The following is a 19,686-nucleotide window of genomic DNA, read 5'->3' as shown; positions in this document are numbered from 1 at the left end:
GAAAAAGCGGTAACTTTTTTTCATGGTGGACGGGAAGACAACACAAGGGTTATGGAAATTCAACTAAAGCTTTGTAGGATTTGAAAATTAAAATGAACCTCTGGTTATGTCTGGTTCATGTCTTTAATATCGGCAGGTGCTGTGTTCAAAAAGGATTCCGTGTTGTATGTAGTCTCAGTCTAAAACTAAGTTGCACATGGCCAGAAGGATCCTGGTTGACATGAGAGGTGATGCAGAGATGAAACCATGAAATCTGGTCTGTGCTCAGTGGAGAGTGGAACACATGGTGCAGAACTGTCCTACAGTTTCACTCTGATGTCTGGAAAGTGGGTTTACTCACATCTTTTAAAAACCATTAATTGCTGTTAAAAGTGAGTCACTGTGGTCAACCTGTGTGTGTTAACTTCAGGTTAGGTGGCTCTACCAGAATGACTTGTTAAAGACTGATCGTTTTGGTACAATGTTGAGGCCACTTTGTGAAAAGACACTAGAATCAAATTAAACCAAAGCGAGTACTTGTGTCCCCTTTTAACAAAAACCCAGGTTTGAGTTACGAGGTAAACAGAAGCACAGCTGTAATGAAGTGGCGATGGTGATTCAAATCCACATAGTAATTTTTATGTGAAAAGCTTTTCAGTCAACGGGAATTTTTGAGTTGACATTTTGACTCGTCATAGCAGAAAAAGATACACACGTACGTTTTTTAAAAAACCCTGAAGGACACCTGCAGGAAACTGCCACTAGGGAGGAGATTTATTTTCTTAAATATTATTCTACGAGTGTTCTATTGATATTTTACATTATATTGGGAGAAGACTTACATTCCAGCTGAGCAACAACCCTAAACATATATTCAAGCTAAAGCTAGACAAGAAAGGCTTCAATGCAAAAATGTTAATTTTTAAAGCGATTTTCAGGTTCAGGACATTCAGAACCCTGTATCTCACTTAAAAACAGCATGGATAGGTTTTCTTTCCAAATCCCAGAAAAAGTGTTTTTTTTCATAATATGGGCACTTTAAAAACTTGTATTTCTTTTGTTCTTACAGTATTTCACAGTTAACAACTAAATTAATTCATGACAATTGAGGAAACTCCATCTGCCGAGAAAGGCCCAAACTGTCTGAAAGCTTCAGGGAAAACAAGTGGACCATGAGCTCGGTCTATTTTTGTGACCGTTTCTAGGCTCAAAAAACTGTTCTGAAAGGTGTCAAAAGCCAAAGTACAGGACCTGAAACTCCCATTTAACTCACAGGGCCCCTGAAACATGCCAGAACTTCATATATATATTTGTAGATATTTCCCTCCATTGGTAGAGATAGGTTTTTAAATGTTGATTATTGTCATGGTGTCCTAATTACTGAACATCTGCTGTGATTCACTGTTTTGAAACACAAAGTTCACGGGGGACTTTTTAAAGGCACTGGCATTGGTCTAACTTTGGTGTGTGTGTCACACACACACAGAGGGGGGGGAAGTCCCAGGTCAGGCAGAGAGCTGGTACCCAAATGAGCTTCCATTGCTGAAACGCAGGCCCACCTCACTCTGGTCTTCAAACCGAGGAGTCCCCCAGCGCTTCTGCATCTCGCCAGGTGAGTGGCCGCCCTCAACAACGTATTTAGGGCTGGGTTCAAAATAACGGATTCTCCGATGGAGGTCGAGCTTTGTTTGAGTGATCTGAGATTGATTAGTAAAATCACAAAAATCAACCTTTTAATTTATGCATTTTCACAATGGATGCGGTGACTGGATTTTAATTGGTTAATCTCTTATATGCAAGAAAAATCGGTATTGTAACTGACCTATTTAATGCTGAAGTGGAAATGTAACTGAAAAGGGATCTTGTGAATTGGAATCCATTCGTGAAATCATTGGTGACACCCAGCCCTAATGGCTTTCAACCCATACTGGGACACATCAGAAAACTGAATGTGGTGTTTTCAGTATTTTTGGGGGTCAGTATTTGTGGTCCAGGTAATATTTGACCCCTACAACTGTAGCCAGCGTTACCACACTTTGTACTATACTATACTATACTCGGCTCATAGCGAGCTTTGATCACCAGAAACGCCTTTACTTTGCTGTGAACCCAGTCCTTTGTCCAATTACACACACACACACACACACACACACACACACCACACACACACACACAGAAAAAGACAAATGGTAAAAAGAACAACAACAAAACTCAATAAGGAAGCACAAAAATAGATAAATACACGAAAGAAGAAGACAACCAACTAAGTAATGATTTTGGTTTGTATGGAAATAAGCACTTTTGTTTTGATTTAGGCAAACATCATGTATGTTTAACACGTTGTACTCACTGTGCATGAAATCTGAAGGGGGGGGGGGGGGGGGGGCGTGAGTAGGACACCGAGTGCTGATCATCAGGGTGTGACATAAATACTGTAGTACACGGCAGAGGAGGGCGGAGGAGGGTTAAACCGTGCGTCTTTCACAGTCCGCTGACTCAGAGCTCAACGGAGCGAAGAGGACTGTGGTTGCGAGAAAAAAAAAACATAATTTGTGAAAGGATGGAAGTTTGGAAGCCTGGCATGTTGCCGATGGCCCCTCATCTTTCCATCACTGGTCTCTTTGTGCATGCTTCGCAAGGCTTGCTCAAGAAAAGTCTCAAAACCAAAGGAAAGCAAAGGCAAAAAAAACCTTCCCCAGAAAGACCTGTCGTTTTTCTACAACTATCCTGCGTTAGTACAGCTCACACTTCAGCTTCCTACACATCTTCCACAGTTAAACCAATATGCTGCAATATACAGTATATCGAAAAACCTTTATCTAATGATCATCACATCATCTTAGCAAAAGCTGACATTTGTTTCTTTACATACCCATGCTTAAGTTGACTAAAAAAAGGAATAAAAAAAAAATCCTCTTTTGTAAGTAGATCTTAATGCTTTAATAATAAAAAAAGGAAAAATCTCCCTAACCCTTGGCGTTTGGAATTAAAATAGCCCCCCCACATCACCACATACCCTTCACCATACACATGCGTGGCCAATCTCTATGTATGGTGAAGGGTATGTGGTGATGTGTGTGGGGGGGGGGGGGGTATTTTAATTCCAAAGGCCAAGGGAACTTTATCAGGATGCATAGTATCCTGAATCGATGAAATAACTGGTCTTTAATAATAAACATCTGCCTACCTCCATGGGAGTTTAACATAGGGGGGTGTATACTTATGCCCCCTGTATTTTAAGGAAGAACATTTATTTATTTACAATACATTATTCATTCACAAAGAAAATTGGTGTCCTTAAAGGTTGGATTTTCCTTCCTTTTTTAATTAAGGCATTAAGATCTATTTACTAAAGATGATTTTTGCATTCCTCTTTTCAGTCAACTTAAGCATGGGTGTGTAAACGTATGAGCACCACTGTAAGTATGTTATTATAGAAGAATAGAAGAGATGAAGGCATGTGGACAGGGAGAGAGCTCTCAGACAGACGACTGAGAGCTAACAACATCCACAACACAAGGTTGACTCTCAGCAGCTTCTGGACATAATAAATACTTTCAAAATATAACACTGTTAAAACCATTGGCGATTTTAGACCCTTTAGACCCCCCTAAATTTCAACTTAGACCCCCTAAAAATTATAAAAATAACTTTTTTTTTCATACACGTCTGAGTTTGCCAACTTGTCTGTTAGTGACCGAGGACAAACAATTTACAGGTTCAAAGGGCTTGAAACAGGTTTAATATCCTGTGTTGCTGTCGCCGATGCTATGCACCTGTAACCCAGTCCAGGAAAGGGTTAACAGAAAGCGACCAATCGGAAGAGCTTGTGCCAGACTCCCGCCTTTGGCTGAGGCTCTATCTCATCTGTGAGAGGGAGAGCAGGAGTGTAGACCACACAACGTTTAGTTTTTTCTGGGTCAAAATTTTAGTTCCACCTTGGCTAGATAACATAATATACAATATCTTTATAAGATATTTAATATTGAATATACCAATGTAAATGCCAACTATTTAGGGCCAGAGGCTGCTCACCACGTCCATGGATTTATAGTAAAACACCATGTTGGGTACACCTAACCCTAGCCTACCTGTCGTATAACATTAAAGTAACACAAAGTCAATTGTAAAGTCACACACCACACACACACACACACACACACACACACACACACCACACACACACACACACACAACAACACACAACAAATCCACACAATAAGAAAGCACAAAAATAGATAAATACATGAAAGATGAAAGATAGCTAACTCTAAGAAATGATTTTGGTTTGACGTTCTGGTATATCCTAAGAAATGACAATACATAATTTAAGACCTTTGTAAAAGAAATTTAATAGCCTATACTTTGTGGACAAAATGTAAGAGAATATTACATTTAAGAACAGTGTAGAATAAAAACACAGTTACAAGAATTCACTGAACTAAGATTTCACATTGTTATAGCAACACGATGCACATAACTGCACTGCCCACTGCTGTTTTCTCTTTACTTATCTGTCTGTGTATGTCTGTGTTGTCCTTCGTGTTTGTCAGTGTGAGGGTCATCAGGCCTGATGGGTGGAGGCTGCCATGGGGGTCATTACTGCGATGCTTTGCTCAAAAAATGTATTGGTTGTCAAATGCAATGCAAGCAACCACATATCATCCCCAAATGCACTAGTTACTGTGGTGAGTGCAAAACACACACACACACACACACACACACACACACACACACACACACACACACACACACACACACACACACACACACACACACACACACACACACACACACACACACACACACACACACACAGTTCAGGAATACATAAATCCATGGTTGTGCCAAGAACATTTTCCTCACATTTAAGGGCAACTTCTAGATTTTTCTTATGTTTTTGTGTGAAAAGTGACTGAAGCTACAACGTAGTGTTAATGGGCAATTGTGCAACTTCAATTAATGTCATCTAAAGTGCTGTTTTTGCCATTTCTAAGTTTCTGACAACATTATGGAAAGGATCCCGACAGAGAAAGACCCTTTTTGTTGACATGAAACAGTCCCGAAATTTCTATCGCCAAACCCACCAACAGTAGTTTAATCATCGTAAAACACATTTTATTCAAAGCTCTCTCGGTTCCATTGTTTCAAAACTCAACTCGACTTTGAGATTTTTTTTAAATAAACCTTTAATATACACTCTATACACTCTTAAAGTATTGTTTATTTAAATAGAGTCTGGTGGGTTTGGCGATTTCAGGGCTGTTTCTGGTTAAAAACAATGGATTTTACTCTTTAACAAAGACGTCCATCTCTGTAGGGTTCCTTTCCATAACGTTGGAATCTAAAATAACAACCTGAGCCTGTCACTGACAGAAACAGCACTTTTAGTGGACGCAACTGACAGTGCACACACAGCTTTCTCACTCAGAACTGGACCAATTTCAAAGAGGTTTGTATTCCGCAGTTAGACACCAATGCATGGGAGAATAGGTTAAAAAACATCAAAATGACCCTTTTATTATGGCACTTTGTAGGCTGTGACCATTGATACAAGCTGGGTAAATACAGTGTAGAATTTATCTAAGTACATTTACTCAGGTACTGTACTTAAGGACACATTTGAGGTACTTGTACTTTTCTTTTCTTGCCTCTCCAGTTTATCATATCTCCTTCTCCTTCCTTAGAGTCTGCACATTGCAAAGCCCTGCTCGGCCACTACTACGACGCACTGCTGAAGACATGTGTGAGGTGCACTAAGATTTGTGGCAGTCATCCAGCAGAATGCTCCCAGCACTGCCAGAGTGAGTACTGACCCCGCTGGTCTGGACTACTGCTTCAATTATTCACTGCCTCTCTCTGTTTTCTGGAAGCATTAATGTTGAGTTAGGCCTCAGTGGACAAAGTTTTCAAAGCAGGAGTTGAGGTCAGGAAGGAAGTCAATCTCAAACTAACTACAAATGAATACCAATTGCAGTGGTGTCGCATTGCCTGACAACAGTGCTGTGGAGTAAGGTCTGCGTACACTGCACATACAGTACATTCTGGGATAAGAGGAAAAAAAAAAAACGCTCTGGGTTGTTGGCATCTCTTTAAATCAATCCCACTCGTCTTGAGCGGCTTTAAATAGGGCTGGGTGATATGGAGAAAATCAAGTATCACAATATTTTTGACCAAATACCTCAATATCGATACCACAACAATATGGTGGTGTTGACAATTTGTGCTTACACAACATATTTACACAATGACATTTGTGATAAATAATCATCAGCAATGTGGATATAATGACTAAGTGGGTAAAGGCAAATAATAGAACAGTTACAGTCTGGTGAGTTCAGAAAATGACATCACTTTACTGTAAAGCAGCCTTTAAAACCAGGAAAAGACAACACTTATGTCCTATTACAATATCCAAAATCTAAGACAATATCTAGTCTCATATATATAGATATGATATCAATATATTGCCCAGCTCTAGCGCCAAGCTCTGGACGCAGCAACAGTGGCTCTGCAAAACAGTTTCTAAAAACATTTGAACCCCACTCAAGAAAAACACCACATCCAATATTAAATGAAGTAACTGTTCAGACAATATGTGAGCCATTTCAATTATCTAGATCCACGGTAAACGTCATTTGCTATTACCAGTGTGTTCTTGTCTGTCTTGTCCACAGCAATCCCCACTAATCTTTCCCCAAAACGTCCCAATCACAGAGTGAATGCCATAAACATATTCTGTGTAAATCTTTCCCATCATTCCCTAAGAGAAGGCCTGCCTTATTGCACAATCCAAATTTTCTTCAAAAAGTGCCATTTTCCACATGTAGCTTTGTTGTTGTTTCCCTTAGGGAGGGGATTTTTAGAACGGCAACAAACAGAGAGTGGAAGCTAGAAATGTACAGTACTTCTGTTTATCCCGATCACAAATGCAGTGCTAACAAGCTAACCCAAATACATTAGCTATAGGTAAAAAAGCCACTACTCCTGTCCAATGGGGCTGAATGGTATTAGGTTTGCATAGAGGATGCTTATTTCTTTGCAGGATTTTGTGTCCTTTTTTTGAGATTGTTACAGCCCAAAATGCCTGATGTTGCGGGAGCTTTTGTAAGAACTTGCGATAAAAGCTGCAACTTTTTTTGGTATGTTTGTTGCAATGAAGTTGCGAGAGACAGAAAAAAGTTGCAAAAACTGTTGCGATTTTTAGTGTATCATTCTTATCGTTTTTGCTCTCAGCGTCACATACTTGTACAGAGTCTGGCAAGTGGGACTGCTGGGATTGGGAAACTCCGGTTGATGGTGAAATTTGCGGAAAAAGTTGCGGTGATGAGTCAAAATTGCGAGTTTCACCATAGTCACAGAAATTGGTTAAATTTGTGTGAATTGGCGCGATCGCGACATCGCAAAATCCCAGAGGGTCTGAAAGATGCTTGTCCATTGGTGAGGGTACGGACCATGAGCCACAACAGTAATTTGGCCAGGGACCTTTGTTGCATGGCACTCCTCATCTCTTTCTCCATTCATTTCCGGTCATTTCTTTACGATCAGCTGCCCATAAAGGAATAACATGCCCAACAAAATGCTTGTCACCATACAGTTTTGTCTTGATTGTCTTATAGAGGTATCCTTCCCATCTACCCCCCAAGCTCCGACACCTCACATGACTACCAAAAAGCTCCTGGTTGAAGTTCCCTCACACGTGCCAAATTCCAGAGGGACCTCAGGGCTGACAGCCCTGGAAGACTCCACTATCCTGTTCTACTCCCTGCTGGCTCTGTGCATGCTGCTGCTGTTCTCTAGCTTGTCTCTAGCATCGGCAGTCTTACTAAGGAGAGCAAGGGCCAAAACCTCCAAACCAGGACCCAAGGAGGCTAACTACAACCTGGAGAGTGTGGTCCAGCAGGGCCAGGAGGTTGGTCGGCCTGGTCAGGGGTCCAAAGGTTAGTGCAGTATGGATACATCTCAAAGACTACAATAGATAGCCTTTATTATTATTAGACTCACGGTCTATAAAAAAATAAACTAAAATAAAAAGATACAGATACACAAGACAGACACCAATTAAATAAGACAGCCATACCAGTAGACCCATGAGGGGGACTGGTATCGCAAAGCACTGAACCTCAGGTCAATCAGATGTGAAATGACAGAGTTACAAGAAGAATTCAAGCAACAAATTCACTTATACATCAGATTCGTCAGTAAAGGAGAGAATGTATTAACTCCTGCTTGACAGAACAATTCACTTGCACTACACCACCTAAGTTTCCTTAGTAGAATGCGCAAACAATCATTATAAGCGACCCGCAGTTCACTGAAGCTTGCCTTTTTGTACTTGACCCATAAGGGGGAAGTGTAAAAAGCAGTACAATATGCTTGAAAGAGGTTTATCTTAACCGTCTCAGAACACCAGGAGAACTTCCACAATCAGTGCGTTCCCATGCAGTTGATTATATCTGGGTGAAGGCAATATCACGGTTTCACAAATGCCATGAAAACACCTTACACTGACAGAGTTCTCACTCCACGGTTAACAGACCTAGATAAGTCCTCTAGTAACCGAGGTATTCGTGCATGTTTACATCTTAACCAGGGGAAGTTCGGGTTACGCGTCTTTGCATGCTCTGCAGGTCACAACGTCCCGTCCCCGCTCCGCTGCAGAGGTTTATGACTCAGAAATACAACACAGCAGATGGAAGCAACCGCTAAAAACACAACAAAACAAGCTTTAAATATTTAAATCTATTGAAGACTTTATCATGGCAAGGCAAGTAGTGCTAAACAAACCCATAACCAGACGGACGAGGAGACACATTTCTTCATTTGTTGTGATTTTGACAAAAGGTCAACCTGAAGGTTTCAAGCCTTATTCTGACCAGTTGTACGTTGGATGAGCACCACCTAATGTAGTGGAGGTAGAGTTCTTCCCGGCTCATGTATACGGGGGGGGGAAAAAACAGGCATAACCCGGTTATTCACTTAACCGGGGGTAAGAACAGCCCCCAGTTACTGCTGTTCTGGCAACCCACGGAGCAGTTTAGTGTAGACTTAGACTTCTCTTTATTAATCCTTTTGGGATGACTCCCGCAAGGAAATTGAAAATTCCAGCAACAGTTTTTGCAAGAAAAAAAAAATAGATAAAAAGGACAGTATAAAGACAACAAAATAACAGTAATAATAACAGTAACAATAAGAACATTTGTCAAATAAAGAAAGAAAAAAGACCATCAATTATTATCAAAGTGTCAGTGGAGTCCAGTATTAAAGTGATAAAGTTACCGTTCTTCTTTTTTTTTTGTATTTCAAAACTTAGGGTTAGGGTATTAAACAAGTCATGGCATTTTTCTCCAGTGTGTGCCCACTACCCTTTCCATCTTTCCACAGATTTTGTACCAGATTCAAACCGCACCAGAGACCGCGAGCCATCAAATGACTCCCTTCCTACTGAGACCTGCGTATGCGTCCACTGCTTCCCTGATCTGAAGGGTCTCGGCCAGGGCAACGACAGGCCACCGAGGGCCCCCTTCTCATTCTACCAGCAGCCTGTCCTCCATAGAGGGCCTGTCTGGGCTGAGGAGAACCTACACAACTCTGGACTGGAGGTGCTGGAGGAGGCGGAAGTCGGATGAGGCTCATTTAGCTGTCCCACGGGACTACTGGAATGTCCAAATGGGTCCCCAGGACATAGAAGATTGTATTGTAGTGTATTTGATTTTTTTTTTAATCAGACTGTAAGATAACATCACTCATGCGAAACTGAAAAAAGGGTTGCACGCTCATCTACAAACCCCATCACCCTCTCAACAAGCAGCAACAGTGAGAATTCATCAGCATGAATAAGTATCATAAAAGCTTCTCTCAAGCAGAGGACATCTTTTCAATAGAAATATTTCAAAATCTGTTGTCTGGTTAATTTATATTCAATGTGAAAAACACGTTTTACTCCCCAACGAAGGCATGCAGATGAAATGATTTTTGCGGTTAACCTACTGCAATTTTGAACCTTGTTAGTGGTATACAATAGCAATTTATTTTTTCTCTAGCGTTTGAAGCTAATCAGCTGTTAGCATGTTAGCTTGTTGCTAGAGACACATGTTCGATTAGCATGAAAACATATCCCAGAGAACGGTCGGTAACCCCTGCGACGGAATTGTCCTTTAAATAGTAGAACTGAAAATGGGGCAATGAGTTGACTTATTAGTCCCATTAAATATTAGTAAATAATGTACATTTACAAAACAAAATTAACCCTCATGTTGTCCCCTTGATTTCAAAGTTTCTACATCAGATATTTATTTGGCTTTCTTTCAAGCAAGTAATATTAAGAATCTGGAATTTTTAATTACATTTTATCAAATTTGAAAAAAAAATGAAATGGTTTCAAAACCGTATCCTTACTTCAGTTGTAATCATAACAATTTGTCAAAATAATTCATACTTTCAGCTTTTACTAAATCAAAAATTAGGGATAATTTCATCTAAATAAGGGGTGTTGATTATGAATTCCAAAAGGAAGTGTAAAACTGGTGTTAAAAAGTGGATGTCAGTGGTGGATCCGGTGGGAGTGGAAAAAAAATGTGTCAAAAAAGGTTTAATTTCTGCCTGAGAGGACAAGCTCCATGGTTGACAGGAAGACAACACAAGAGTTAAATGATCAAAGGCAACAAATAAGAAGCACACGCGTTAACAGATATAGATTTTCTTTATTTGAGTGTCTTTTTCTATCAATGTGTCCAGTTCTTGCAGCAGTTACGTGTGTGTGTGTGTGTGTGTGTGTGTGTGTGTGTGTGTGTGTGTGTGTGTGTGTGTGTGTGTGTGTGTGTGGGTAATTATCGACCGGGTCGAGTTCATCGTTTCTTCTGATTACGAACCCGTGGCCGGATCCAGCGATAAAGAAGAAGAAAATCCACTCTGAGGTTTCACAATGTGTCTCTTAACATACAAACTGTACACATATACTTTACCATACATCATCAACATGTGGAAAAAAAAAAATCCTATCAAACTGTGATACCCAGCTCAGACGGCATGCTGAATGCAAGTACTGATTCAGTACACGGACACTCGGTACATACGCACGACACACGTGCATACAAACGGGAACACATACGCACTTTATGTTTTTCTCCCTTTATGCAAAATGACACATTTTATACAAACATCTACACTGATCTTTTCTTTTCTCGGACGCACACGCACGCACACACACACACACACACAGACACACACACACACACACACACACACACACACACACACACACACAGAGAGAGAGCAACATGCGGCCGACAATTAACACTGCAGGATCGAGCTTCGGACCCATTATACATACTCCTGTTTCATTTCTTTTTTTGTTGCCATTTACATGAAACAGCACGGCGACGATTTATCTTGAATATGAAGAATATGACTCTGTAGCGCCAAAATGCCGTCAAATTAAACAGGAAACATACAGAAAATGAAATGAAGCCGCCATAGCAGCAGTGTCACGACTGGGTTCCACTGCGTTTGAAGGGGTGTGCGTAAGACTGACACGACACAGTTGTGACTATGACAGGGAGTCTTTTTGAATGTTTATGACTGATATTCGTTACATTTTGACGCTTTTAATGCAAAGTTAGCATTGTTTGAGATGTTTGTGTTAAGACAACTTGACATGAGCCATGACAACAACCTCCGTGTTATGTCAACTTGACATTAACCAAAACACCATGAGCTGTCAAAAACATGTCATGGCGGGCCTAATTATCAAGGTTTAAGAAACTATTTAGCTTTATGTGTTAAAAATACAACAAGCTATCATTACGCCAACACAAACATCTCAAGCAATGCTTCCTTATCGTTAAAAGTGTCATAATGTAGCGAATGACACAAAATTCAAAAGACTCATGTTTATGACAGGTTTCATATCATGGTTATGACGGTGTCATGTCAGTCTTATGCACACCCCTTCAAAAGAAGTGTTGCCTTGCCAGGACTGTTAGCGGCACTATTTTTGCTTTTGTGTGTACAAAGAAATAAAAACATGATTGACGGCACAAAGTGACACAGGCGAACGATGCGGGAGTTTGGGGAGAATGCAAAACCGTAAACAGACGATTTAATTACAGCATGTATAAAAATGTAATGTTCACCGTGTCACTTCTTTCCCCCGGGACTGTTGGAATGAGCATGAGGGGCAGAAAACAACAGATCCCTTGTTAAAGTCAATGTTTCCTACAAACTCACGAGTAATAAATGGAATTAACTGTCTCTGTAGTTTTTTTCCTCTGCTTTTTTGCATTCTCAACAAAAAAAAGCATGATAACTTCCATCCTTTGAAATATTTGGTCATTTGGAGGAGTGTGGGTGTGTCAGACAAGTGCGCTTGTGTCCAGAAGTTGCGGTTTAGGTGAAGCAAATAAAAAAAAAAGACGAAGAAATTCTTCTTTAAAGCAGAGCCTCAAATCCCTGCGGAAGGCTGCGACTCCACATATTTTCACGTTCAGGTGTTATTAAATGCAGCTGTGCGAACACAAAACACGGTGAAGAACAGCACTGGGGATTAAGTCAACCTTCCCCGGATAAATGAAAGTTACAAAATAACCGTCGGTTCATCTGTCTGGATCTTAAAAAAAAAACAAAAACAAAAAACAGTGGAACAAGGCGGGATACGGCGCTGTATGTCCTGTGCCTGATCTCAAGTACACGCTGATTTTGCAGAACAGCGGATGATCACAGCTGCTTATATCCTTTGAATTCAAGTGAACGTCATTTTATACAATAACCCATCAGGGCCCGTACATATCACCATCCCAAATTCCTTGCGTTTTGTTTGGTTCCTAAACACTTGCGTACAGTTCTCTTTTGAATGTCGTACAAGTGGAACTAGATTAGTATGGAGTAAGGGGTGGTTCCATGTTACGAGTGAGAGTTGCAATTAAAGAGTGACTCAGGCAGGCTTGCGTTTCCCGTTTCCGTGCCCGTCTCATCCCTCCGTTACCTTTTCCCGTGCAACTCATCCTTGCATCATCCCTCGTCTCCACCCGCAGGCGGCTCTGGTGGAGGGAAGCTACTCGTACTCCAGGAACTGCTTGTGATAAAACAAAAGGTACCTGGGGAGATGAAAGTACAATGAGGTCACATTTCAGCAAATCTAATAAAAAGGAACAGCCCCCCCCCCCTCCGAAAAACACAAAAGGGCAAATGCTGCGACCGGCTCACCCTTCACTATCCAGGACATCCTTGATGCTGGCCTTGGTGATGATGGCATCGTCACATTTGAACCACTGGTCCTTGTGCTGGCGGATGAAGGTGGTGTAATGGCCGCTCTCTAGTGTTCCCTGGTGGTTTACTACTGCAAATAGACTGTACCTGAAAACAGACAGGTAGAGACAGAGAAGAAGAGGCTTACTAGTGCGTTCCATTTACCTGGGAACTCGGAAGCCGGAGCTGGGAATGACGTCACACCTGAGTTGAACGCGTTCCATTTCTATAGATCCGGTGTCGCTGTTGTAAATGTGGTTGTTATGTGTCTATACACCTGTGGGGGGGGGTAGTGGCTCAGTCAGTAGGGAGTTGGGTTGGGCCGGGAACCGGAGGGTCACTGGTTCAAGTCCCCATTTGGACCAAAGTATGGTGGTGGACTGGTAGCTGGAGAGGTGCCAGTTGAGCAAGGCCCCAAACCCCAAACTCCATGGGCAGCCCCCCCCCCCACTGACATGTATGGGTACTGAGTATTTGTGTGTAATTTAGGCCTGTGTGTAAATTGTAATTTCCCCTTGCCGGATTAATAAAGTTACATTTATGCTGTTGATGCATTCATCCATGTATATTGGATATACATGTATATTGCCATATGCATGTCAGACTGTGAAAACACAAGTGGGATTTTTGATGGCCTGAAGGTTAGAGAAGCAAGCTTGTGACCGGGAGGTTGTCGGTTCAATCCCCAAACCGACAAGATAAAATATGGGTGGGGAAAGTAAAAGAGACAATGATGTTGCTTCCTCACTACAACCACTGAGGTGGCTCCAGTGGAGCTGCGCAGTGGCCAGCAGATCAGAGTGTGGTTGTACTGGGCAGCTTCCAGGTATAAATGTGCGTACCTGTAAAAAGAGAGGCTTCCTCTCAGTCAACCTTCCCTAAATAAAAGAAAGGTAAAAAAAAAACTATGACGCCGTCTTTGTGCATACAAACAGCGTAGCAACAGATATTCAGTTTGCTGTCACTGAGGAGTGACGAACTGTTTAACGTTAATTTGAGACACAATTTTCCAGCAAATTTAACACTTTTTTAAGCTCGAACTCTTGATTTTGAAATGTAAGGCTTTAAGACCCCGCCAAAACCCTGTGCTTACTGCTTACTTACTTATTGTCATTGTTGAAGGGGTCCACGGTCTGCTGGTACTGCCCATTCATCCTGCTCTCTTTACTGAAACACACAGCAGAGCAAACGTAGTCACAACAGCAACAACTGTTCCTGCAAGAGTCATTAGTGTGTCTTTTATAAAGCATGTCTCCAAGTCCAACGGACAAAGTCAATTTACTGCAGTGGGACTTTCGGTTTTGTGCGCCGCATCCTTCTTTCAATTCCTGTATTACGATTATACAGGGGTGTGAACAGATAAAGCGCTCTGAGCGGATTTGAAGAAATGGTTGGAGTTTGTGCCCACCTGGAGGCCATGAAGGGGGTCATGTCCAACTCCAACGGGAAGGAGACATAAGTCGTGATCTTCCGCCGCAGTTTGGCTGAATGCTCAAACCTCTGAAAACAAACAATGACACTCATTTTAAAAAACGCAGCTCTGATAACCAACATCCCCCAGGGGTCCTTGAGGGGGTTTCTTTCACTAGAATTCCATCCATAAGTAACACAATAGTCTCACATTGTCAGGCCCTCCCCCACAGCGCTGCGGAGGAGGGTCTGGCGAGTCCACACAGCATTCTGGGATGGGAGAAAAAGGTGCTCTGGTGGCCATGGGTTTCCATACACTTTCTCTAATAAAACATCTAAAAGCAAAAAATCCTATCAGAGGGTGGCCCCTGGGACAAAATCTTACCAAAGAGGGGGGGTCCGTGGTCTAATTTGTGTCAGTTTAGGGTTCCTTGATATGAAAGAGTTTAGGAACCACTGCACTAAAGTAGCAGCCAAAGAAAACACCTACTTTGAGGTGAAAGCAGGCCACGATGGGCAGCTTCTTCATGGTCAGCTGCTTGGTGGACTCCTGGTAACTATGGCAACCGCTGCACTTGATCTTAGCACTGCTGCCGAGGTGCTCTGGCCTGGTGAACCTACAGTAGATGGGAGAGGAGGAGCTTTAGTGTTCATGTGTTTGTGTATGGGAGTGCTTTAAGGGATGCTGTCTCATAGGAGGTTTAGTGTGCTAAAGATGGAGGGGGGGTGATGCAGTGCAGTCTCACAACATTTTTCAGCGGCTGTAAAAGCCTGTATAAACTGTATAGATACACGGATGCCAAGTATCAATCTTTTATTATATACAGTACATTTCACATGAGAATTTAACGTTTTGGTAGTAGAATCAGATCAATTGCTTTTTCGGTCCACCTGATGGAAACTTTACGTGAGATTAAACAGATGTTGCTTTGGGGACATAATTTCAAGTTGAAAAAAAAAAAAATCAATGAAATGCAATTTATCGCAAAGACGTCGCAATATATCAAAATGCAACAACTTCTCACTTATATTTGACACCTGCTGTAATCCTCCTGTGTGACTCACCAAAACAATCAGTTAACCCTCATGCTGTCCTCGGGTCACACTGACCCGTTTTCCTATATCAATGTTCTTTTTAATTACCCAAAATAACATGATTGATTCCACACAACGTTCTTTGGCAAGTACAAAGCTCTACTCGCATTCAATTTTGAGGTGTCTTATTCAATTTTATTGCATTTGAAAAAAAAATTGAAGTGGTTTTGAAATAGTATTGAGTAAAAGTTGACATATTCCGACATATTCCAGTCTGTGATTATCGATCAACATATATTCCTGTAATTTTTGTCTAAATAATTTCTAATTTTTGCTTTTCTAACTCAAATATTAGGTATAATTTCCTATAAATTAGCTTTATTTACCATAAAACTAAAACTTAAGTTAATGAGTTAGTGTTATAAGTGATGAAAATGTCAAAAAGTGGCAAAAATTGAAAAAAAGTGATGAAAAAAAGGGACATCTTTCAATTTTTTTATTGATAGAAAGCTTCAATAAAAGTGTTGATTTTATTAGTAGTATTGGTATTTCCTGGGACACGAACACCCAACAAAGTCATCGTTCATTAATCATAATTGAGGTTATATGTTTAAGTAATCGTCCAGTCCGACCGTGTATTGTCATTTATGAAATAATTACATGACACTGTTATGTCAGTTACCTGCGCAGACAGTCTGTGAGTGTTGTGGCCCCGGTGGTGTGACTCTCTCCGTTCAGTGCAGATCCGTCTCCTCCAGGGCTGAGGGGCCAGAACGGGGTGGAGGAGCCCGGCAGGTCCAGGCTGATGTCCCAGAACGGGTCTATGGTTGTCGAGACACCACTACGATAAAGACAGAGTGAGAGAGAGAGAGAGAGAGGAGAACACACACAAGATGGCTGTGTCTGTATTGAGAAGATTTAAAAACATGCTGCAGATATCTCATGTAGACTCGAGGGCGTTGCTGCGTGTTGACTAGCACGTCTTCCCGCTGTTACCCGCACAGTAAGACACTGCACTTTGTAGTTTTCTTCTATTCAGACAGAGATAAGTGAGAGGGAGGGGAAAAAAGGGAGACACCAGCTACTTGGCAGGGCGGCTCAGACCCTTGCACTCCTAATGTTGGCAGCTAAGCTTGCTCATCTGGGCTATGGAGATATTTCCACTGAACGTAGCTCGCAGATGCGCACTAAAGCTTAGCGCAGTTAGGCAGTTAAGGATACAAGACTTATGATATTGGTTGATGGCATTCGTGACCGTTAAAAATTGGACTGCAGACCATGTTATCTAAAGAGCTCCCTTTGTTACCGGCGTCAAATCCTTTTTCTGAAGGATTTCTTGTTGAAAATGTCTGACTTCCAGTTATTGCATGCGGAGAACAGCAGGGTCGCAATCACGTAAGGCTTGAATCATGTCGACAAGATGACAGTTTCATTGTCATTACTTAGAATTCCTCATGGGGGCGACAGAAACTATCGATCTAAGTGCATGTTGTGAAGCGCCTGGCGCAGGTGCGTTTAGGGCCTCTCAATCCACTATTGCTAGTTCGACGGCGAGAAAAAAAGAAAAAAGAAAAAAAAAAAGGATCAGTGCACCAGGTGCATGGTTCAAATGGGTTGCAATTTGTGTGTTGGGCTTGGCCATCAAGTGGTATTTCAGACTGGACGTGCTGCGATGATACCTCAGTCCACAATGACTAAACACACAGATCAGTTTGGTCTTGTCAATGGAACATTTGGCAACTTCTAAAAAGGAAAATTTCCATTCAGAATGTTATTGGCATCCATTTCAGCGTCTTTGGCCGGATTGCAAGCCCAAACGGCGTGTGTGCAGCGTGCCTGTAGTTTTGTTTCCGGTCTAGCTAGATCCGGTGTGGTGCTGTAGTTTTTCTAATGTTACTAGTTGTTGCAAAGCATGTGAAAAAAATACAAAGTTTGCTAGGCCTAAAAGAACGTTAATCTCGCCATTTTGCGTTAATGCTGTTAATAACGCGTTAAACTGACAGCACTAGTTATAACCAAAAAGGTTCTGCTCTGTTTAGGGGGTACTTGGCCCAAAAAAATATTTCCAAAAGTGGAACATTATTGCAATAAGTTTGAGAACCCCTGACCTAGACTGAAAGGCTCAACTCACTCTGTCTGAAAACGGTGACTAGTTGCAGTGTGCTAGAATCGGTTCTGGGCTTTATAGAACATCCAAGATCCATTTATTTTGTCGAAAAGCAAAAGGATGAGTTGGCACCATGTTAGGCTTTTAAATGGAGAATACAAAGTGAATAAATCATGAATAAGCAAAAAGCCTTGTGCCAGCAGGGGTTTCTTTTAGAGACATGTCCTAGAGAGATCCTAACTCTGATATAAACAAAAACAAGGCAGCAGAATCCACATGTTGTGGATCGCTGAGTTTGCTATAGTGCTTTTCTACGTGCCTGTTGTGGTGCTATGCTAATAAAGCAGTATTCAACTGTATGCTTAAAAATGATGATTATGATCCACTTATGTCTGCAAGCGAATCTATTTCAGACTCTAAGCCAGAGCACAGCGCTTCTTGTAAGTTGGCTTTAAATCGCTTCCTCTTACATTCTAATTTCAAGGGATTATTTGGATCTTTTCAAGTGGGGCTGAATGAGCTACTTATCCATAGTCAGTGTATTAGCTGGAACAGATGGTGGTTGGCCATCGCTGCAGATCAGCTGTTCAGGTCAGACTTTCAGCGGTTCACAGACCACAAATGAAAGTGAGTGATTAAGAAAGCAACAATAAAGTGGCATGCACTGTGGAGACAAGCGAATATACTGTATGTGTTGAACTTTTGAAGAGGGAGTCTTAGCGGGCCGAAAGAGAGTGGGGGCAAACTGTGGTGGACAGGGCTGTCCGACGGCAAGGTAAGGTGGTGGAAATATTATAAATAGAACGTACAGTTAAACTGATAAGGAGTTCTTTTTAGGTGGCTGATGGTGGGGGGGTGGGGAATCGATACAGTATCGCAAAATTTTCCGTGGCAACACTGTATCAATACACAGAAGTATGGATGTTTTATTATATATGTGTTGGTCAGTTTGTCTGCTTGACAATCTCATTTTGCAGCAACAAAACTGAAGTGACATGAACAAACTGAGAAATGTTTCATTAAGAAAAAACAGATGTTGACGTTTCCTTTCCAGGACATCATTTGAAATTGGGAAATATATCCAGAATATTGCAATATGTTTAAAATCGCAATAACATTGTATTGTGACATAAGTATCGGGATGATATGGTATCGGGAGGCCTCTGGCAATTCCCACTCCTAGTAGCTAATACACTGACTATGGAGAAGTAGTGCATACAACCCCACTTCAAAACATCCAAACTATTCCTTTAAGAGCACAGTGTGTTTTCCTACGCCAAAGCTAACCCAAAGTCATACAGAAACTGTAGGTGGGATGGACATTGACGCTCCAAAATCTGTTCAAAGGTGGCCTGCTTAATGATTCTAGAATAGAATAGAATAGAATGCCTTTATTGTCATTATACACAAGTACACGGTACTTGTGCAACGAGATTAAAGCAATCCCTTTACAGCGTTGACACAAAAAATATAAGAATATAACAGTATAAAATATCAAAAATATAAAGTCAAAGATATAAAGTGTGGGTAGTGCAGAGAAAAAAAAAAAAAAAAAAAAAGAGAAATAAAGAGGGGCGGGGGGTGCTGGCGCATAGTCCTGAGTCCGGAGAGCAAATAAAACTGTATACATATATAAATCAGCTTGAATACACGTTGTGTAAACATAGATAAGTGTTAAACACTCAATAAATAATATTGCACAGTGATGAAATGAAATGATTAAGTACTAATATTAAATAAATAAATATTGCACAGTAATGGAAAGGTTAATGTATTAAATATTGCATTGTATGAAATGAAATTGCACAGATTCCAGTGTCCTATGAGGTATATGTGTGTGTGTGTGTATATATATATATATATATATATATGTATTCTGTCTGGATCTATAGAAGAGAAACATGCTGGTA

The 19,686-nt window shown here is 41.1% G+C and overlaps 2 protein-coding genes across 3 annotated transcripts in view; one reads left to right on the top strand and one right to left on the bottom strand.

The window, feature by feature from the left end:
* The first annotated feature begins 1,072 nt into the window (after positions 1–1,072).
* On the top strand, positions 1,073–10,964 carry tnfrsf13b (TNF receptor superfamily member 13B). Its single transcript, XM_032501658.1, has 6 exons — positions 1,073–1,144; positions 1,478–1,591; positions 4,533–4,667; positions 5,667–5,783; positions 7,599–7,919; positions 9,364–10,964. Exons 3-6 carry the CDS (start codon positions 4,553–4,555, stop codon positions 9,606–9,608), a joined length of 798 nt encoding a protein of 265 aa, XP_032357549.1. The 5' UTR covers positions 1,073–1,144; positions 1,478–1,591; positions 4,533–4,552; the 3' UTR covers positions 9,609–10,964.
* Positions 10,663–19,686, bottom strand: part of usp22 (ubiquitin specific peptidase 22) — a 25,219-nt gene continuing 16,195 nt past the window's right edge. For both annotated transcript variants that reach the window (XM_032501654.1, XM_032501655.1), the window contains 6 exons: positions 16,352–16,510; positions 15,125–15,251; positions 14,633–14,724; positions 14,329–14,391; positions 13,183–13,332; positions 10,663–13,073 (listed from right to left, as the gene is read on the bottom strand). In XM_032501654.1, the coding sequence (XP_032357545.1) occupies positions 13,031–13,073; positions 13,183–13,332; positions 14,329–14,391; positions 14,633–14,724; positions 15,125–15,251; positions 16,352–16,510 (634 nt within the window). In that variant the 3' untranslated portion in view covers positions 10,663–13,030. The remainder of the gene's footprint in view (positions 13,074–13,182; positions 13,333–14,328; positions 14,392–14,632; positions 14,725–15,124; positions 15,252–16,351; positions 16,511–19,686) is intronic.

The sequence above is a fragment of the Etheostoma spectabile genome, chromosome 21, assembly GCF_008692095.1.
Source record: "Etheostoma spectabile isolate EspeVRDwgs_2016 chromosome 21, UIUC_Espe_1.0, whole genome shotgun sequence".
Lineage (NCBI taxonomy): Eukaryota > Metazoa > Chordata > Actinopteri > Perciformes > Percidae > Etheostoma > Etheostoma spectabile.
This window is presented reverse-complemented; position numbering and strand designations above follow the sequence as displayed.

Excerpts from the sequence above, each read along its gene's own strand:
- tnfrsf13b (XM_032501658.1), top strand. The coding sequence starts at position 4,553 with ATGGGTGGAGGCTGCCATGGGGGTCATTACTGCGATGCTTTGCTCAAA. Across the intron at positions 4,668-5,666 it reads CAAATGCACTAGTTACTGTG|AGTCTGCACATTGCAAAGCC; the intron begins GTGAGTGCAAAA and ends CTCCTTCCTTAG. Across the intron at positions 5,784-7,598 it reads ATGCTCCCAGCACTGCCAGA|AGGTATCCTTCCCATCTACC; the intron begins GTGAGTACTGAC and ends ATTGTCTTATAG.